The sequence below is a fragment of the Thermobia domestica genome, chromosome 11, assembly GCF_964235325.1.
Source record: "Thermobia domestica chromosome 11, izTheDome1.hap1.1, whole genome shotgun sequence".
Lineage (NCBI taxonomy): Eukaryota > Metazoa > Arthropoda > Insecta > Zygentoma > Lepismatidae > Thermobia > Thermobia domestica.
The window spans coordinates 31,235,225-31,255,753 of record NC_137464.1 but is presented as its reverse complement, the minus strand read 5'-3'; the positions used below and the strand labels follow the sequence as shown (position 1 = coordinate 31,255,753).

The window sequence follows — 20,529 nt, the reverse complement described above, 5'->3', positions numbered from 1 at the left end:
TTTTTTAAAAATTCTTTTCACTTTGCTTTCCTTTATACACAGTACATTAACTTATTCATTTTTGACGTTATGTTATATATCGTTTTACGGTTGACATGACAGTAATCATACCATTACAGTAACAAGAAAATTTCATATCTTTCAAGTTTTACGTCCTATGATAATGCCGGCCAGGCTAAAGGAGACGATGATAATGCGAATGAATGAAATGGTGAAATGAAGGAAGTGAAAGAACCTCGAAGAAGCCCACGTGCTGTGTTTGTCGCACCACAAAGCCCACTTGGCGCGAACTGGGATCGAACCAGGGACCTCGCCACCAGACGTGAACACTACCACTGAGCCACCGTGCATTTATATACTAGAAGCCCATATCCAAGACGTTCAAACATAAGTGAATAAAAGTAAAACATAACTTTTGTTCTATTTTCTCAAAAAATAGAGTACTAGTTGATGTTCAAGATTCATGGTAGACATTACATTTTAATGGGGAAAACGAAGAATTTCAATTACTCTCTTTGCTTGGATATTAATGGATATTTACATAATGGGCCTTATGCACCCACATAGCGCACTACGTCCCTGGGATGTCCCATTTTGATCCCAATCATCCCATTCGGTTCCCGGGATTATCGGGACAATGAGAAGACATCCCATGGACGTCCTTCATGGGACGTCCTGAAGGATTCCCATGTAGGATGTCCACGGGACGTCCCAGATGGGACAGGATGTCCGAGGGAAAACCAATAGACATCCCTTCCTGGTTTCGTTGAACATTCCGTATGCCGGGATATTAGCGGACATCTGGATCTCCCGCGAAAATCCTGTGGATGTCCCGGGAGCACATTCGGATAATCCCGGGATGTCCCGTCGTCCGTTGCGGGCTCAGTCTCGGACATCCCGTGGACGTACTTGTGCTATGTGGGCAGAGTCGTCCTGACGCGTGATTAGTGCCATATTAAAGAGTTCGACTAATATATATTTGGTGCAGTAGTCAAGACTTTAGTATGATGTTAATCGTACGTCAAAACGACTCTGAGTAAGGCAGATTATATCTACATCCAGCGGACTTCAAAGTATATGAAACTAATATGCAAGATAATTTTATATGCTACGGAAAAGAAAATGAAATGAAAGCTTTCCGTTTTAACGTCCCACGACTATACCTTTCAGGCTAAGGGAGATGGGTGGTTAAGACAAGTGACTGATGATAGAAGGATTGATCAACAAAGAATGTGAGAGAAAACGGGAGAGTCCTGAGAAAACAATCGGATACGATATTATCCACCATAAACATACCTGGCCGAGGATTGAACCAGGGGCCCCACGCACCAGAGATAAGCACTCTACTACTTGGCCACCGTGGCCCCCATATATACTAAAAGCACTGATGCAGAGAGTTTATCTGCAAAAGGCCCAAAATATCTAATTTTATAGAAACATGTATATTACTTATTATTTATAATTTCTTAAAGTAATGTTACTTTTCTTTCTTTTCAGATCAAAATGTTACTGAGGATTATCTATTGTATGTGCTTAATTAGTTTAGTGTCAGCATGTTGCTCAGACGATGGTCTCATACTACTCACTAAACGGATGTGTTATTCCCCGCAATATCCTTCCAATTTTACTAAAACAACATTAAACTGCACACACGGAAGCTATCTAATTAACCTAGAACGAGATGAGACATACGATATTGGGCCTAATGAAGAACTTCATTTAGGAGGTTATCCCTCCGAGCATGTTGTGGAAGCAGGAAGGTATATATATAGTATTCATTCTCTAACGTTCACATTATACAGAGTGTTTCAAAACAACACCGACAACGTTTGGGAGGTGATTCCTGACACCAAGATAAGACAAAAAGTATATACCAACCTGGGTGCACAAATGCTTCCTTTTGGAGTTTTAGGCTGCCGAAAAACATTTAAAAAAAAAGGAATTTTAAAGGTTCATAGCTCCAATACTACGGGACCTACCGTAGTTGGGTCAAGACTTCATTTGGGAACTAACATGTGCGCTATCCAAAAATACATGTTTCAGAATTCTAAGGTACTCACGAAACAATTTTTATAGAGATAGTTTGGCTACGGGCATTTAATTTGAAGTACTCACCAACTACCTCCATAAAAACTGTTGCAGAGGTGCTGCAGTATTCTGAAACTTGGATATTTGGATAGGACACATACTAGGCCCTAAGTGAAGTCTTGACCCGACTACGGTAAGCCCCACAGTTTTGGAGCTACGTGCCTTTAAAGTTCATTTTTTCATGTTTTCAGCAGCCTCTAATTCCGAAAGGAAGCATTTGTGCACCCAGGTTGGTCTATACTTTTTGCCTTATCTTGGTGCCAGGAATCACCTCCCAAACGTTGTCAGTGTTTTTTTTTCGAAACACCCTGTATATACGCTGCATAAGTACAGCTCAAAAGTGTGCAAACAATTATTTAATTTGTAGCCTAGTTCAATGGGGCAATACTTTCTTGGTCAATGGACTTGGTGATTGTAGTCAACCAACTGACTTCCGATGTACCCCAGTATTCAAATATCTATATTTGGTTCTTATACCTAGGTAAATTTAGACATATATTTCTTACTGTATAAATCCAGAACTCTGAGGAATCGGAGTTACTGGAATTAAGACATTAACTCCGGCCTGAAAACAAGAATATGGGAGCGATATGGAGACCTATCACCCAACAAAATGAGAGAACTAGATATTTTCAGAAAAAAAAAATGACAGAACTAGATATTTTCACGAATAAATGATAAAACTAGATATTTTCAAAAAAAATGATAGAACTAAACATTTTCAGAAAAAATATAGAACTAGGTATTTTCACCAATAAGTGATAAAACTATATAGATATTTTCAAAGAAATGACAGAACTAGATATTTTCAGAAAAAAGTGATAGAACTAGGTATTTTCAAGGGAAAAAATGACAGAACTACGTATTTTCAGAAAAAAGTGATAGAACTAGGCATTTTCAGAAAAATGATAGAACTAGGTATTTTTAGAAAGAAATGATAGAACTAAGTATTTTCAAAAATACATGATAGAAGAGAACGAGTAGACATGAAGTGTAAGATCAAATTTTCATGCTATATCGACATTTTCCCTGTTAAACAAGTATAAATTTTGAGAAAGTGTACAAATGTATGTTGAGTTAGGAAGTTTGAAGGAGTCCGAACCTGGTGGACTTCCGTTGGTGCGCCCCTGGTTATAAATTAATTTAATTTTAAATGGATAAAATATGACGCCAGGTTATACGTAATATCAAAGGTGTAATGGGCCATTTCTAAATCTTAATACTATAAAAGAACAGAAGAAAATATACATCTTATTCTTTCCCTTGCAGCTATTGTATAACAAAATCCATCCGGAATTCTACGGCTTACAGTTTAGGAGAAGAAAAGCCTCAAGAACTAGTACTCGTATGCTTTCCAGATGAAATCGAACAGGAAGAAAGAAATCTTGTTCTCATAGTGTATGGCGTGTGCTTGTGTATATCAACCGTATTTTTATTAATTACCTTCATTATCTACTGTGTATTACCAGAACTGCGTGATTTGCAGGGGAAATGTCTAATGTGTTCCGTCTTCAGTTTAGCCATTGGTTACGTGACATTGGCTATTCTACAGTTCTCCGGAAAATATTTGGACGAAACAACATGCATTGCTAAAGGTAAGTTCAGTTACTTTATGACTTTAAATCAATGTGTGTGTATGTGTTGCATTTAATTGTCTGTTCACAGCATATTTCTACTATGTAGCTTTGTGGGAAGAGACAAAACACAGACCAAGGAGCGGAGACAATTACTGAATACAAGAAACCTTGTAAACGTCTTTTTCACACTTCTGGATAAATAACAACTCTTAGAGTGTAGAATCTGTAAAAAGAGCTTTTGATTTTTTTTTTAAATAAAGTTATGGGATCCATATGGGACACTGTAGTCTAGAAAGCTCCTAATACATCTCTTACAGTTAGTACCCGGCTATTTGAGGCGATCGCAAAGCGTATTTATTGCTCATGCGTACTCTTGGAATATGCTGACCATGTATTTAAATGTAGATGGCTAATCATAAACGCGAAAGCAATAAAATCGCTGAGAAAACGTCAGCTCGAGCGTATTCGATGCGGGTCGGAACAATAGACCGCCTGCTGTTTAAAAGATTTCAAAAGGAAGGGGGAAAAAAGGAAAGACGTGTTGCCAGGCCAAAGGGATTGTAGCAAGAAACAGCTGCTTGGAAGATGGTTTGTGCAGAGTATTGGGACTCTGCTATTATACACCTGGACCTGGCAAAAAGACCTGAAAACCCTGGCTGGCTCACAGTATGATTTACACATCTGGTGAAAGTAAAATTACTGAATAGCCACTTTGGCCGCGTTCGCTACAGGGGGTAACGCTTTCTCAAATAGCCTAAGACTTAGAGACAGAACGATGCAGCGCGCTGACCACGAGTTAGTTTTAGACTGGAAGTAGTTTGGCCGGTCGCTAACAAATGGTGTTGGGAGTAGCGTAAGTCCACAAAGAGCTGTTACGCCAAATGGTTTCGTATGGTTTTGTGGGATTTATAATGTTCGCCTCTTGATCGAGATAAAACTTATTTTTGGAAGTCTAAACTTGCGTTCAGCTATTTCTTGCTATCTCTTACCGTATTTGCTGTATAGATATTAGGGATGGGCAAAACCGCCTTTTTTATAAAAGCCGGAAACCGGTTTCTAGAAAAACCGAAATACCAACATTTCGGTTTTCTTCAAAACCGGTTCGGTTTTCACCGAAACTGGTTTCGATGAAAACTTTTGGAAAACACACAAAACTATTTCTCCGGAGAACAACGAAACACTATTCTGGTCAGAAATAGAACAAATTTTAGAAAAAATCGGAACCGGTGAAAAACCGAACCGGTTTGGAAGAAAACCGAAACCGTTTTTTGAAAATTTTCAAAAACCGAAAAACTGTTTTTTGTGCCCACCACTAATAGAGATGAATATTTGAACCGGAAATGGTATTAGATTCCTAACACTTCCGGTTGCGTTAAGGAATAAAGACGGAGATGGAACTATTCTTGCGGTATTAAATCCATGTCAAAAGGCTGTTCTCACTTTCTGTTACTGTTTCTTCACTATGACGATCAGTGTTAAAACAGATAATCGTGAGTTTCCACCATTTCCTGCTTGAACAATGGGATAAATGTTGAGAGATGAAACTTACACTCGGAACGCTGAATCAACATCAAACAACTATTTCTCACTATCTCTTATAGTATTTTTATTTTATTCTTTTGTCCGAAGATCAATATTGAAACCGAAAGTTGTAACGGATTTCTACCACTTCCGGTTTTAGTAGATAGATAAAGATGGAAATGAAAACAATTCTTAGAACGCCGAATTGATTGCAAAAAATGGCTTCTCGTTATCTATTACCCTTTTTACTCCATGGTGACCAACGTTGACATCGGAAATCTTTTTTTCTTCTACTATCGGTTTCGGTAGATATAATAGTGAAGGTAGGTTCTATTCTTGGGACGATGAATCAATTCCAAAACCCGTTTGTCGTTATCGCTTCTCGTTTTTGCTCTCATATCTGCTGACGGTCAGATAGACGGATAGTCATCTTATGACTTATCATAATTACGCACTAATATGAAAGTATAATAATAATAATAATTAAGTTCTAATATTACAGTTCGAATCCTAACTTAACCTACTACAGACATTCAGACAAATAATGAAGAAGACTGTAATTGTTTGGTTTTGCTTATTGTCATGTCAGCAGAAATAGAACCAACGTAAGTTAGTTTGTCTGTTTCCATGTTGTCCACTGTCCTACAGGGCGTCCGAGAAATTACCGTGCCCTAGATTCGAGTATTTTCGATAACAATGTTAGCGTAATTTTAGTTAGAGTGTTGATCACTGCTTTCACAGTCTTACACAATAGCACTGTCTGGTTCCCCTGCTTTCAATCATTGTCTGGTATCCCTGCGTTCAAGGTCACGTTAAGCACTTCAGCTGTGAACCCATGGCTGACGTAAATGATTGCAGTTACACATTTTGAGAAACCATAATGCTGTGCGTGACCTTCAACGCAGGGATACCAGACAGTGGAGTCTGCTGACCATGAAAGCAGTGTTACCAATACCAATTTTGCTACTAAGATTACACTGCCATTGTTCTCTACTTGAAACTGAAACCTTGAAATACATGGATTCTCGGACACATTACACAACGGAAAAGCTCCTGCATATTGTATGCCATTAGTAGTATTATTCTTTGAATTTGAAATATCTTATGTAATTAAGAAATATGAACATTACGGTAGAATTCGTAGAAGTTTGCTGGATAGGCCGAAGCTTCACAGTGATCGTGGTTCATAAATGTAAAATGAGGAAAAACTGTATAGCACGATCCCTTCGTAAAACACAAACGCAAAAGAGATGTTGACTAAATGGTGTAAATAAAACCATTGACTTCATTCATGAAGTGACAGCATTGCAGCAAAATTTATGAATCACATTGCACTGTGTACAATTGGATATCATTTGCGATCTATTCTCCAGAACACACGTGAATGACGTGGAATGCATTGTTCTTTGTAACATGCCTTCTGACATTGCATTATTCTACGAAACTATCAACCTATAGATTTGTTTTTCATATGTATTTACTTGCTAAACAAGTAATATGACGCGTCATAATTTATTCTGAACAAACCTACACACACACACACGTCAGATACAATGGTACAAGGCAACGCCCCTGTATGTCATTTGTGCTAGTTTATACAATGACCGAAAAGAAGAAGGAAAGACCAAGATAATTGACTACAATTACTATAGGGTGTTCTGCCACGAACAATCTTGTATGTAAATGTTTTGCTGGAAATTCTAAAGATAAAAAGAAATTAGTTTTTTCTTCAGCGGATCATGTAGTTCCAATATGAATTTTCCAAGAAAATATCAATAGAACGATACATACGAACATATTTAAGACAACTTAGTAAAGAGTACAAACTTAAAAAGTTATCTCAATCTCATCGATTCACTGCGGACTGCCGCACTTCCTTTATCTGTCTCAGTAAAAGTTTATACGTAACAACAGTAAAAGTTCAAATAACCGGCGCTGCCCACGAAAAATTCTAAATAAACTCTGCAAAAGACAATAAAGAGGATAACGCTCAGAAGTTTCAACTTCGACCGGTAGATGTCAATCGTTGGAAGAAGTTTGCAGCCATCTAACAGCGCGATGTGTAACTTCTAGCATTCTAAAATTATACACATATGTTTCAATAACAGAATTGGTATAGGCTATGCATAGGCACTGTTACCCATCAAGATTTTAACGGTTTGATGCGATTAACAAACCCGGCCGAAATAATCACTTTCGTTCAAGAGTTATCGTATGGAGTAACGGATGAACGTAAGTCACCGTTACCCGTGAAGATGTTAACGGATTGATTCCGTTAACGAACTCAGCCGAAATAATCGCTTTTGTTCACGAGTTATCGCATGGAGTAACGGACGACCTACTACGTACTAGCTTACAATCTTATAAGTGCGACTTTCTCAAAATTTGCCCCAAAAAGCTACATTTATAGCTATAATAGTTCCTTCCTAAAATAAACCTGCACCCAGGAATGGTAAAATACCATTTTTAAAGGCACTAAAAGTCAATTTTATCGAAACTGCAGGAAGTAAGGACGATGTAATAAAACTTCCCAATCAAGTGTGTTATCATTTCTTGATCGTTTTCGCCGTATAAAGTTTGGTGTTGTCTACTAGAAGAATCACTCCTTTCCTGTTGACCAGTGCTGGCTGTTTCTGACGCAGTACAGTTGCAACCCTTTGACTTGACCTTGATAGTTTCGCCACTCTCTAGCAATTTAAAGTGCACACTACCAGCACTGGTCCACCAAACACAGAACAGTACCTTCTGCTGATGAATATTTTGTTTGGGAGCAAATTCTACAAAAACAAGGGACGATCAATGATGTTTTCTTCTGCAGTTACTGGACAACACCCATTTCTCATCACATTGCCAATATTTGGTCCAGGAATACTGCATTCTTGTAGCGTGACAGCAATGATGAGCAAATGGCGAGCCGCTGGAGTTTAGTTTCCTCGATCAAAACGTGAGGAACTCAGTTACTGAGCTTCCAAGTCTTCCCAAGGTTATGGAGATGCAATTAAATGGTTTCCTAAGACACTCTAAACCCTTGTGCAAGTTCCTTGCACGTTTGATGTGGATCACTCTTGATGGTCTTCTTCAGTAGGACTTCATCGATAATGGATGGACATCCAGCTCGAGGCTTGTTTTGAAGGCTCCCATCTCCGTATCCAAATCGACTGACCCACTTTCGCGCTCACTCACTGATATCTTTCGAGCAGCTTCTATAGTAATGCTGTCTAATTTTGAACTCATAAAGTAAACACGACCGTAAAACATCCTCTGACACTCACATGTTCACTTCATGATTGTAATTCCTACAGAACTGCTTTCGACACGCCCCATAACTCTGCACTGACTGATGGTTGACAGGTATGTCAACATCTGATGTCATCCAGACAGAGTTGCTGACACCTGTCGTTTGAGTTTCACTTTCTCTCCCAGCGGTACGAACTTTTTGGATACTTAGTACAACATTTTAACTTCTTTGAACTAAAAGAGTAACGAAATCAAAAATACCAACTAAGTTGACATTTATAATACCCATTTAGAAGTTTTATTAATTTTGCATCCTAAAATTATTTTAAATGCGATATAATAGTAACTGCACTAGAAACTAAAGTACTAACAAAACAACTAGGATAATAACGGATAACTAGGATAAAAACCTCGGAAGGAAAATTCAAGTGTGACGCGCCTTTATTCAGTTTAAACTCAGCGCTACCTTCGAATTTTAATCTGGTGAATTATATGGTGACATTCATACGAATGAAGATTTTAATGTTCTGATTTCGGTTATTTCTTCTAAGTTGTTACTTCAATATTCCTCTGTGAGTTTAGTTTCTGTTCAACTTTACTTTTACGTAAATTATGTAAGGTTTGGAAGTATGAATATTAGATTTACACACAAAGCTGTAAGACAGTTTTACAAAGCAAGAAATAACATAAATAAGCCTGTAGAAGAAATCAGAACACTAAAATGTTTACTCATTTCAACAAAAACAGAAAAAAAATATTTTCACCTAAAAAGAATCAATACATTATAAATCAAAGATGATGTAGCTTTCGAACACCACAATATCATCAAGAAGAAGTAAAGAAAAAAATCAGATACAGGCTTTTCGTTATCCTACTGAAAAGACATGACAACAAATGTTTATTGGTGGGGAAGCAGAAACTGCAAAAGGTTAACAACTAGAAAATAATAAATAACGGATAAAGAATGTCTTGACTTCTGCAGACTCTTATACTTTACAAGTTTAACTAAGAGAAACTAAGATAAGCTGACTATCGACATTTGAATTTCCACAATTACAAACTTTGAAACTCCAATCTAGCATCATCGGTTAATACGAAATTCCTGTTAGTATGGGCTTTTAAACGATACTCGACCATCAACACTTGAAAGTTTTTAGTTATTTACTCCGAGTCTAGGACGAGAATTTCTTTACGCATCCTCTGAAATAAACACTGAATAATATTCGGCATTAGTATATCTCCTCATATTTCCAGCCGTTCTTTAAATACTTTATGGACACCTTATATATATAGGAACATTCATTATATAATTCTATTCGGAATGGCGCCAAGATAAACCTCATTGATCGTGAAGCGTTTTTTTTTTTTTTTTTTTTTTTACGCAGGAAATAAGAAACAAGTTACGGCATATGGTAGTTACTTCATGACCTTGTTAGTTAATTGACTTTCATTTCTCGAAAACACTAATTTTCTCATTATCTTCCGATATACTCCAGCGTGATGCCGTAACCTTCAACAGGACACTTGTCGGTTTGCCAGCACGAAACATCCAATGGTATACATGTTTTAAATACTTTTTTTGTTGTTGTTGCTAAAAGTAAGAAAATTTCTTATCCTCTAAAATGATGGATTAATAATATTGTACAAAGACATGTATTTATTAATGTTCACTACTATCTGTATTATCATACTTGTATTGGAATAAATATGGCGAAGAATTTTTGCAAGCGAGTAACTTCATTCTTCCGTAATTGCGATCTTTGCAGACCTTTGTGTTACCCGCCTTCTGCTATCACTCAGACAACGTTTATTTTCCATTTATTCGTAGAACTGATGGAGCTCTGAACACTGACAAGTCTCTTATAACGTGTAAGAAGAAATGAGGCATCGTATTTATGTCGAATTTTATTATTATTGGCTAAATTCCAGTCATAGCATAGCAAGCAAAAGAAATTTTGCAAGGGAAAAAGTCCATTGACTTACAAGTACCATCCCAACATTTGTCTGGTGAATACGAAAAAAGAACATCCAGCTGACAGGGCCGAGAGTTCCCAACTCGATACCTCTTTATCATGTATTATATGATCGTTTGTTTTTGGACAACTTCCCTAGAAATCAGAAAAATTCTCTATTCAATTGCTTGACACGAAATTGTAATTTTCCTCCAGATAATTGATTTGTGCTACATAGATGCTCCATTTGATCATTACTCTCAACTTTATATATACTTGCCTCCTGGGCCAAGACTTTTGTTGATTGCACCACCACGAAGACGTAAAGAAAAAACATAAATACAGGGTTTTCTTTTTCCTATTGAAAAGGCATGACTACAAATGGTTATTGAGGAAGGCGAAGAAACTTAGGAGAAACTTAAGAACTAGAAAATACCATCACTCATGTCAATACTCCTGACATACGTACTCCTGATGTCAAACACATATGAAATACACCCTTCTGTCGATATATACTTACTTTTTTTATCCAATTTCATCTAAATAAAGAAATGTCTTCTTCTTCTTCTTCTTTTTTTGTTATTCTAGCTAAAATACCCATTCTTTGCAAGGGGGCTGTATTTGGAAGTCAACGCTTCTGGGAGTATCATCATTTATCTCAACGACCGCGAAAACTGTGGATTTGACACTAATATCGGTCATTTTTTATTATTTTTATATGTCTCGGTATCCTCCCAGGTGACCCCCGACCTGTAGCCGAATGGGGTGAATTTGGAAGTTAATGCGATCGGAGTTTTACCATTGATCTCAGCGACCACGAAAACTATGAATTCGACGCTAATATCGGTCATTTTCTACTACTTTTACATGTATCGGTAAACGCCCCCCCCCCCCCAGTTCGGAATTTAAAAAAAAATGCTTCGTCTTGGTCTGGGGCCTGTACCAAAGTACCCGTGGCCCAAATTTGTTAACTCTCGGTCCATGATGCTTCGTCTGGTCCCCAGGCCGCACATGGACAGACAAACACACACAGACAAACATACTCTTCATTTTATTTATATTAGATTTGGAGGAAAAATTAGGAAACACAAACATTTTGTAATATATTTTACCACCATAATCCTCATGTATTATTGCCTTCATATTGTCTACACTGTTAGCTAGTGTTTATTATTCGAAAATTAGGTGCTACATAACTACTTGTCCTTCTGCATTTGATATCTATTGATATACATGAATAACATAAAATAAGCGCAGCTCAACGATTAGAACTCTTGCTTCATAATAAGCAGAATAAAGTTCAAATTTCACGGTTGGATATCCTAACAAATCCAGTTATCCCTCATTTCCAGCAAACGAATGCTGAGATAGTAGCTTTACATGCAGACTGCAGCTGATTTCCTTCTCTATTCGTTTTATCGTTCATGATTTCAGTTTACACGAACTTCGTGCTTCCTTACATAATATAAAATAAATAAGTTTTTAAAAGTTTGTATTGTACTCTACTTGGAAACAAGAAGTTAATGGACATTGCATACAAACAAAATTACGGAGATCTAGCTGTATTATTGTTGTTACTCTTATAAATAACTGCTAGAAAGTTTTCACCAACACTCGCTGAAGCTCTAATGCAAATGTTTTGGAAAAGAGATGTTACATATTCTATTGCATATGGCCGCCAATCTATTTTTACTAAGACACATTTTACCGACCGTCCATGAGATCGCGATACACTCCTTTAATTTTCTATTATAATATAAATTATAATAGTGTAAGCCCGTAAGTTTCTATAAGTACAGTAGTAACTCGGTGTAGTGCTGAGCATTGCTGCTGCCCTCTGACGGCGTTAACTGATACAGTCTGTCTCAAAAATTTAACTGATTATTAAATGCTTCATGATTTTTTCAACGAACTTAAAAAGTTCGTTACTGAATTCTTTATGTATGTGTGTGTGTCTGTTATTTTCTTTTTTTTTTTTTTCAATTTTGAGCCCTCCATTCGATAGAGCATCAAAAACTATTTGAGAAAGTGATGGAACTTTTCGTTCCACTTTTACTATTCCCGAGATATTGGCCAAAAAAATGTCTAATTGTTTGGAGATTTAAGGAGCCATATCTCTGGAACCATACAAGTTATAGAGAGATATTGGTGTTGATCAATACCTAAGAGGATAGTGAACATTTTTGTACCAAATAGTAACCGGTGGCCACTGGCCAACTGGCCACCGTTCCCCAGATATTGGCCAAAAAAGTTCGAATTTGGGAATATTTAAGGAGCCGTATCTCGGGAACCGTAAGTCATAGAGAGATGATATTTTGCGAATTTTGTGAGAAACAGAACAAGATGCGGTTAAAATCATTTACTTTTACATGTACGAACAATCGCAGTTATTCTTCCTGCGTTCTGGCAACGCTCTTGCAGCATTTTCAATTGGTTTAAATTCTAAAATTTCGCGACACACTGTATGGGACTGCAAGACACAACAGTGTATCACGAAACCTTGGTTCGATATCACTGATATACAGTGTGGTCAACACCCAATGTTATGATTTCTAGCTTTCTTGACACAGAATCCAGTCACTCCACTACTTTTTACAATAGCTAAGTGTGTAAGAGATCGGAGCTCCGACCAGGAATTGAATCCGCGTTTATGCGCACCGAAGACAATTTCAAATGTGTTATGTGACTCATCAACTGTATGAGAAAAACATGCATTTTTCAAAACAAATACTTCTCTTCCTCAATATCAAACGCTTGTTACCAGTATAAGTAAAAATTGCATTGAAATTAATACCGCTACGATAGGGATCAATAACAGGAAATTCTTACCGTATTCAGCCTCATGTTACTTTTCATTCCTGTTGTTGTAGTGTTGCGATATTTGATCGAATGTTATATACGAAATGACTAACTCTCACTTCTCTATTACAGCATTCTTCCTATATTTTTGGATGTTATGTGCATTCTTCTGGTTGAATGTAGTGTCATTCAACGTATTAAAAACAGTCATGTAAGTACATAAGTATTAATTCATCTTCTTTTGTCTACATCAAAATATCCTAATAATACTCATCAGAAGTGTTTTAGAATTGGAAATTAATTTTTAAATATTTATTTATTGATTATTTGATTCAATGCCTGATTTTAGAACTTGTGGCGTTAGATTCATTAATTTTAAAAGGAACTTTTTTTTAACTAATATTCATAAGAGAAATGTGTCCTATTTTAGTATATTTGGAATTTACAACACCAATATCTGCAATGGAGATTATTCAACTATAGTGATCGCGAGGACTCGTGAAGCTTACCCTAGATGTTATCAATTTTACCATCCAATAGCACGCAAGGCTGTGTCCCGGTCGTCAACTTCTACCTATGAAATTTTGCCAGTGTCGTTTCTCGTGCTACATGGAAGGTACATCTCTTCAGGGTACAGTGCTCTCGGTTGCCGCTAAGTTTCATTTTGTTATTAGTGTTGAGGTCGTTAGTTCATATCTTTTGCAATTATTATTAACATTTAATTCGAATAATTGAAAAAATGAAATGAAATCTTGAGTTTTACGTTCCACGGTTATGCCGGCTAGGTTAAAGGAGACGGTGATGATGAGAAATGAATGAAATGGTGGAATGAAGAAAGAGGGAGGAAATTCACGCACACAGTGTTTGTCCACCACAAGGTCCAGTTGGCTTGAGCGGGGATCGAACCAGGGACCCCACCTACCAGAGGTGAACGTTCTACCATTGAGCCACTGTGACCCTTGTTCTAATAATTGTTAGTGTTCGTGTTATAGTTCTTTTTTTCGCCCGTTTGGCAACATTGTTGGTGCACTTCCTGCTGTTTCACTTTTTCTCAAGTATGCGTTCGGAAGGCAGCTTCACGAATCGTACCGAATTCTTCCGATCCATCACACGTGACGCAAAGCTGTTCTACGATTTCTTTAGAGCCCAAGCTTCACGAATCGTCGCTATCACTATAGTTAATACGCATATAATGTTAAACTTAAAGATATTTTCGTTTTTCTGTTTCTTTAATTCTCTTTCATTCTTTTCATCCATGTATCCATGCATGATGCTATATTTTCATGTGTCTGTTTCATTTTAATAACTGTAGTGTTCTGGTTTATCTAGATAAGATATTACAAGGGATTGCTCAATGACCTAAATATGTGCATACACCATATACAAGATGCATTCTGATAGGTTTTAACTGTGTACAGACTAGAACTAATCTTCTCGTAAATATTTCAATTTTCTTTCTTTTCTTTGCACTCAACGTAAAATATAATCATCATTGTATTTCTTTCTATTTGGAATCATAAATATTTATGCCTAGACACCTGTAGTTGAGGATGAAAATTCCTGTGTAAAAGATAAGGAAATAAATTAATTCTCTGACTCATCTCCATTAGTGTAATCATACCTATACGATTGAAGAGGATTATTAAGGATATAGCTATACGAGGATGAGTTTCCGAAGCCTTACCCCCGCACCGAATGCGACAAGGGGGCTACTCGATAATTTTACTTTCACCAGAGTTATAAATCATACTGTGAGCAGTCAGGGTTTCCAGGTCTTTCTTTTATTTTCCGCGCCGAAAGTGTAGAATCAGAATGGCCTGCTTCAATTGATTTCTTGCGAGAAGACATCCGCTTGCCTGGCAACACGTCTTTCCTTCCTTTAGATATCTTTTACTAACTCCGATACAGCAGGCGATCTATTGTTCCGAAACGCACCAAATACGTTTGATCCGACGTAATCTGCGCGTTTTTATTGCCTTCGCGCTTGCATCGCATTGTGATTAGCCATCTACATTTAAATACACGGTCAGCGTATTCCAAGCGTATGCATAAGCCATAAAAACGCGTTACGAACGCATTGACTAGCCGTGTCCTTACGGTTAGTGCCGTAAGTAGAATTTCATCAAAGAAGTGGAAGGTTCAAACATTCAATCTTAGTTCTTTCAGAACAAGCGTGATATTATTTTCCAATAATGCCTTGTTCAAGAGAGGTTAAACACCAGAATTCCCGTCGCTTACGTCATTGCTTACGATACAAAGTGTGATCAAAAAGTACGGTGAATCTAGTTGCACAGTGCCATCTATCGGTGCTGTATTCATTTCAACTAGTAAGCCAAGTAGCATAAACTTTTGGTACACTCAATGTCCAGTTTGAACGTGTTGTGACATGTTAGTTGGCTTCCAAAGGCAGAAAAGTGAGGACGTGTTAAGAGAGTCTGTCGCGCGCTAACATAAAATTTTGTTGTAAGCTGGAAAAAAAAATAATAATAAAAACTGAAAAAAGTACCAAAGAAGCTCACGAAATGCCAAGATCAGTGTATGTCAATGAAGCGGTGGCACTGAAGATTGTTTACAAGTGCTATAAGCGATTCAAAAGCAGCAAGGAGTCGGTTGAAAACGACCAACGATCGAGAGTCCTTCGACGTCCAAAACAGGTGAAAACGTGCAAAAAGTGGCACAAATGATTTTGTTCAAATAGGCGAAAGACTATTCGAGAATTTTTCGAAGAACCAAACATCTCGTATAGATCCGTGAAAAGCATTTAACCGCCGATTAAATGGGCAAATGGCTTCCTTCTTCACCATGAAAACGCACCGTGCCACCTTGCTTTTCATCCGCAAGGTTTAGGCTGAAAAAAATATTTCTGACTGTCCACATTCGCTGTACTCTCTAGATATCGCATCATACGACTTTTGAGTCTTCCCAAAAATCAGAAACCATGCTTAAAGGAAAAAGGATTTGATACTATTCCTGACATTTAAGAGGGCCACGACAGAGCATCTAAACGCCCTTCCGAAAGAAGCCTTCCAGAAATGCTTCCAATAATGGATTCAACGTTGGGATAAGGTATTGCTAGCCAAGGTCAGTACTTTGAAGGAGACTAAATGAAATTCTATGTAAGCTTATTACTTTGTTTCTAATAAAATTATTCATCTTATCTTTTGATCACACCTCGCATATTTGAATTAAATTAATTACTTAATATTGAAATCTGAAAGAGGTTGGAAAACACTATACTAGTGATCAACTTATTGATGAGTATTCGTTTCCTCTGTCAGCAGCGAGAATGTATAGGACAAAATCTACAGTTTAAAGAGGGATCTGAATCACTGTGGTGTTTAGTGCTCTCCCACGGAAACGAACCCGAGACTTCTTGCAACAAAGGCGAGCGAACTGGCCACTAGACCAGGGAGGAGCGCTAAACATTTCATTACACTAGAATGCATGAAAAGATCAGATACCGTACCGGAAAAACACGAACATTCAAACACCAGGCGAGATTACAATGTATGTTGAAATCACGAAAGAACCTAAAATGTTGCAACTACCTTCTTTAAACAAGTACTACAAATGTACCCAGTTCGAAAACAAATTTGGTTAGTCTAATAGAGTAACTGCAGTAAAGAAAAATATTCCTAGAAAACGGACTTGTTATATTGCTATATAAACGGAGCAACTGTCACCTTGTTATAGTGTTTGTAATGAACCCAACAAAAGAAGCTCTTTCGGCAGAAATCGCTGCAATGTCTACGCTACCCTATGATGCTTTAGATTTAATTTGAAGTACTTTTTATAGGTAGTACTGAAACACATGATCATTAATCCAATCGATCACTGTTATTGTGTGAATGAGACGTCGGTCAACAGTAAACCATTCAAATTACTATTATTTGGTCGGAAGTTTCAATGCTTATTTGCCAGTTTAACGTACTTCAAGTTACATTTAGCTTATTTGGAAGATCAATCGATTTCAAAAGTTGTATTCTGGCTTGAGATATAACTTATTTGACTACTTGTAGCAGCGTCGTACTACTTTTTCTTCTCTATATAATTATACTTCTCCTATGCTTCTGATTTTTTTTTTTTTTTCGTTCTCGCATTATAACGTATGTTGTATTACATGTCTTATGCATGGCATAACCATTTTCGCGTGAACGGGAGTAAAGGGACGAAAGAAGAAACTACAGAATACGGCGGCAGGAACAAAGTTTGTTCTCATGTTTGTCTATCACCAGTTCCAAGTTCCACTTCCAAATTTCTTTTATAACTAAGTTTTCCATAACGTCTCCTTGAAAACAATTCCTCTTCTCGTGTATTTGTCATTTTTTTATGTTCCTCCTTTAAAAAAACTGAAAGAAACGTTCTTTTTGTTCAAAAAACACTCCATTTGCCTATCAAATCCTCTGTCTAATGTTAAATACGATACAATAAATTTTATTCTATTCTAAGTCAGTTAAAATCTTGCTACTAACTTTGTATATTTAAATAATGACAAGTTTTTCAACTAAGTACACGTTCGTAGTATTTTTGTAAGTGATTATATTTTCAGCTTCAAGGTATGAAAAAGGAAGAAAAATATGACATACATATACTAAAAAATGGAGATGGGGAAGTGAAGTAAATGATGTAGCCTAGAAAGGCACGAAAAAGTTTATTTGGTTTTAGATCTAGTGGAATGACTTTTTTTTTTTTTTAACCATGTCGTCACCAATGTGTGGGTGGTTAAGCGTACTCAGAGGGTGAGTACTGTTCTGCTGACGTATACAAAAATTCTAACTGTTTGTAATTCCGTCCTCAACATGTAACATTGCAACAGCGCGCAATAAGTTGCTTTTACTTTTGCGAGCCAAGTGCAGCCAAGTAAAGTCTCGCGAACTATAGAAGTATTTTCCGCTTGATTGAAGAGAGGTTTCCTGGTTCCTCAATAATTGGTAGCTTTAGCATTGTAGCCTACAGAATGCATATATTTTGAAAGAATTTCTTTTCGACCAAGGTTCGAGATAAGGACACTACAATCGTACCTGGCAACCAGCACTCTTGCATGTTTTGATCGTTTGTCTTCGTATCTTTTATTATCAATAAATGTATATTTAATTATCTACTAGTTTGGAACTTTAATCCACATACCGTATTATATCTTTTTAAGATTTCAAAGATCAAAATTTCCTGTTCCTGATTCTCGACTATGGTGGATATACTGCGGCTATGGATGGGGATGTCCCTGTCTGCTACTCATCATAGCTCTTGCTACTCATCACACGCCTGGGTCTCACGTTAAGCCAAATTTTGGGAAATCAAGCTGCTGGTTCCATGGTAAGTAAATTTAAAAAAATATAATCCTATTACAATAATTTCGTATTTTTTGCAGTACATCGTATAGAATGAATTTTCAAAAAGGCAGAATTTTGTGTAAAAAAAGGCATAATCATGTAAATGTTGATGTAAATTGAATATAACCTTCTCTTTGTCCCTCTTCTGGAATCAGGTTAATGGAAAAGTAGATAAGCCTATTGTGTTACTTGGACTAGGCTATTTACTATATATATATATATATATATATATATATATATATATATATATATATATATATATATATATATATATATATTAAAAGATTTGGAATAATAATAGGTTCATAGTTTAGAGATCTTCTGATTGCAACTAACACTTCACAATTTCCATTGTTATTACAACAGAAATTGCTCTGCAACAGGTATATAAAGCCTTTTCCTTTCCAAAATTAAAACTTAGAATTCAATCATTTCATCCCCAAATCCTAACTAACCTTTCTTAGAAGCTAATATAAGAAGCTGTCGGATCATTCCCGACGTTTTAGGCAGGACACGCACATTACAGTCTACCAGAGGATCTACTTGCACAGGTGCACCTGTATAGGTCGACTGAAGTGTGTATGTAAATCGACCTGGGTCGACATCTACAGGTGCACCTGTGCAGTAAACCTCTCTGATAGAACGTAGCTTGAGTGGCCTACCTTAGTTTGAAGCTGACAGGAAATTTCTATGTATTACAACATCGGTCTACTGCTTAGCATATCTTCACGAAGAATGTTCATATGGCGACTGACTAGAATTTCAAGTTACATCAGTAGTATACTGGTAGAAGAAGTGCCATCCTTGAAGAATTAATCTAAACGGGAGTACCCAAACACAAAATATTGTAGAAGGCAACAGTTGTTCCAGTAGCAGCATTGGAGGAAATCATATCGATTGGTACGGCAATTTTGACACAGTTCCAGCCAGTGGCGGATCCAGGGGGGCGATCGACCCCCCAGAAGAGGAAACTCTTGTTTTATCTATAAATAAAACCCATCCCAGAGTTTGGAGCTCTTAAAAGTAGCTCTAAGTAGCAGTATTACAACCCGCCCCCCAGAAGTCCGTCCTGGATCCGCCCCTGGTTCCATGCGTGATCAGAGTGACTTTAACTGTTAGTGGTACAGTGTTATAAAAAGAAACAAAAAATTATCACATGGTTTTCCTAAGTTTGAAGAAAAATCTTTAAAAAATGATATATATATGGACAAAAGGTTTTGCGTAGGGCAAATTATACCTCCTATCCCATTCGAATTGCGGCTGATAGGAGTAGGGGATCTATTGGGAAAGACTTGGGAATGAACCAAAATATTATCTTGTCTTCTTAACTGATTATTTTCTAAAATTTTAAATATATTCCTTTTTTTCAGTTCGTTATGTAACCGTATATGCTACTTTTCGATCCCTTTTCGGTGCTCTTCAATGATGCATAACTATTACAAACACTTCCCTAGCATAAAACGGATTTCCACGCAACGTAATGAAGCTTTTACATTATACTAATAAAATATGTTTCGTTCGTTTTTTTTAAAAAAATAGTATTCTTTAATCTTCTTCGGCATGAATATAAAAACTGTAAAAAAAAAACATACTAAAATAAAAGTAATTAATAAAACTGGTGATATATTTGTAAAGAATAGTGTGAGCGCCTTTGGTGTAAGGTACATAGTTTCGGATTCGGTCTCCAGTACAATTACAAAATTTTGAGCAAACTACATAAATAACCGTACCAGGAACCCACGTCTTGACACACAACATTCAACGTCATCAATCATAATTCTTTGCGAATGTAATGCCATGGAGCGCCATTTTTTTTTTTTTTAATAAGCAGATAATATATTTTGAACTGCATCTGCACATGTTTCATCTATAGAAGTTTTCTATTAAATATCCATCCAATTCAACAACACAAACTTAGTTTACTTACAATTAAATTCTAATGAGATAGGAAAAAAGAACACACAACTATATAAGAGTCAAGAACCCAGAAATCATACTCGAACTCAACATGAAGCACGCCACAGG

The 20,529-nt window shown here is 36.8% G+C and overlaps 2 protein-coding genes across 3 annotated transcripts in view; one reads left to right on the top strand and one right to left on the bottom strand.

The window, feature by feature from the left end:
- LOC145664005 (RNA helicase aquarius) overlaps positions 1-20,529 on the bottom strand; it is a 253,088-nt gene that overhangs the window by 125,278 nt on the left and 107,281 nt on the right. The gene's annotated exons all lie outside the window — the stretch shown is intronic.
- Positions 1-20,529, top strand: part of LOC145664003 (G-protein coupled receptor Mth2-like) — a 71,216-nt gene that overhangs the window by 36,578 nt on the left and 14,109 nt on the right. For both annotated transcript variants that reach the window (XM_081730293.1, XM_081730294.1), the window contains 4 exons: positions 1,498-1,760; positions 3,358-3,683; positions 13,307-13,385; positions 18,321-18,487. In XM_081730293.1, the coding sequence (XP_081586419.1) occupies positions 1,498-1,760; positions 3,358-3,683; positions 13,307-13,385; positions 18,321-18,487 (835 nt within the window). The remainder of the gene's footprint in view (positions 1-1,497; positions 1,761-3,357; positions 3,684-13,306; positions 13,386-18,320; positions 18,488-20,529) is intronic.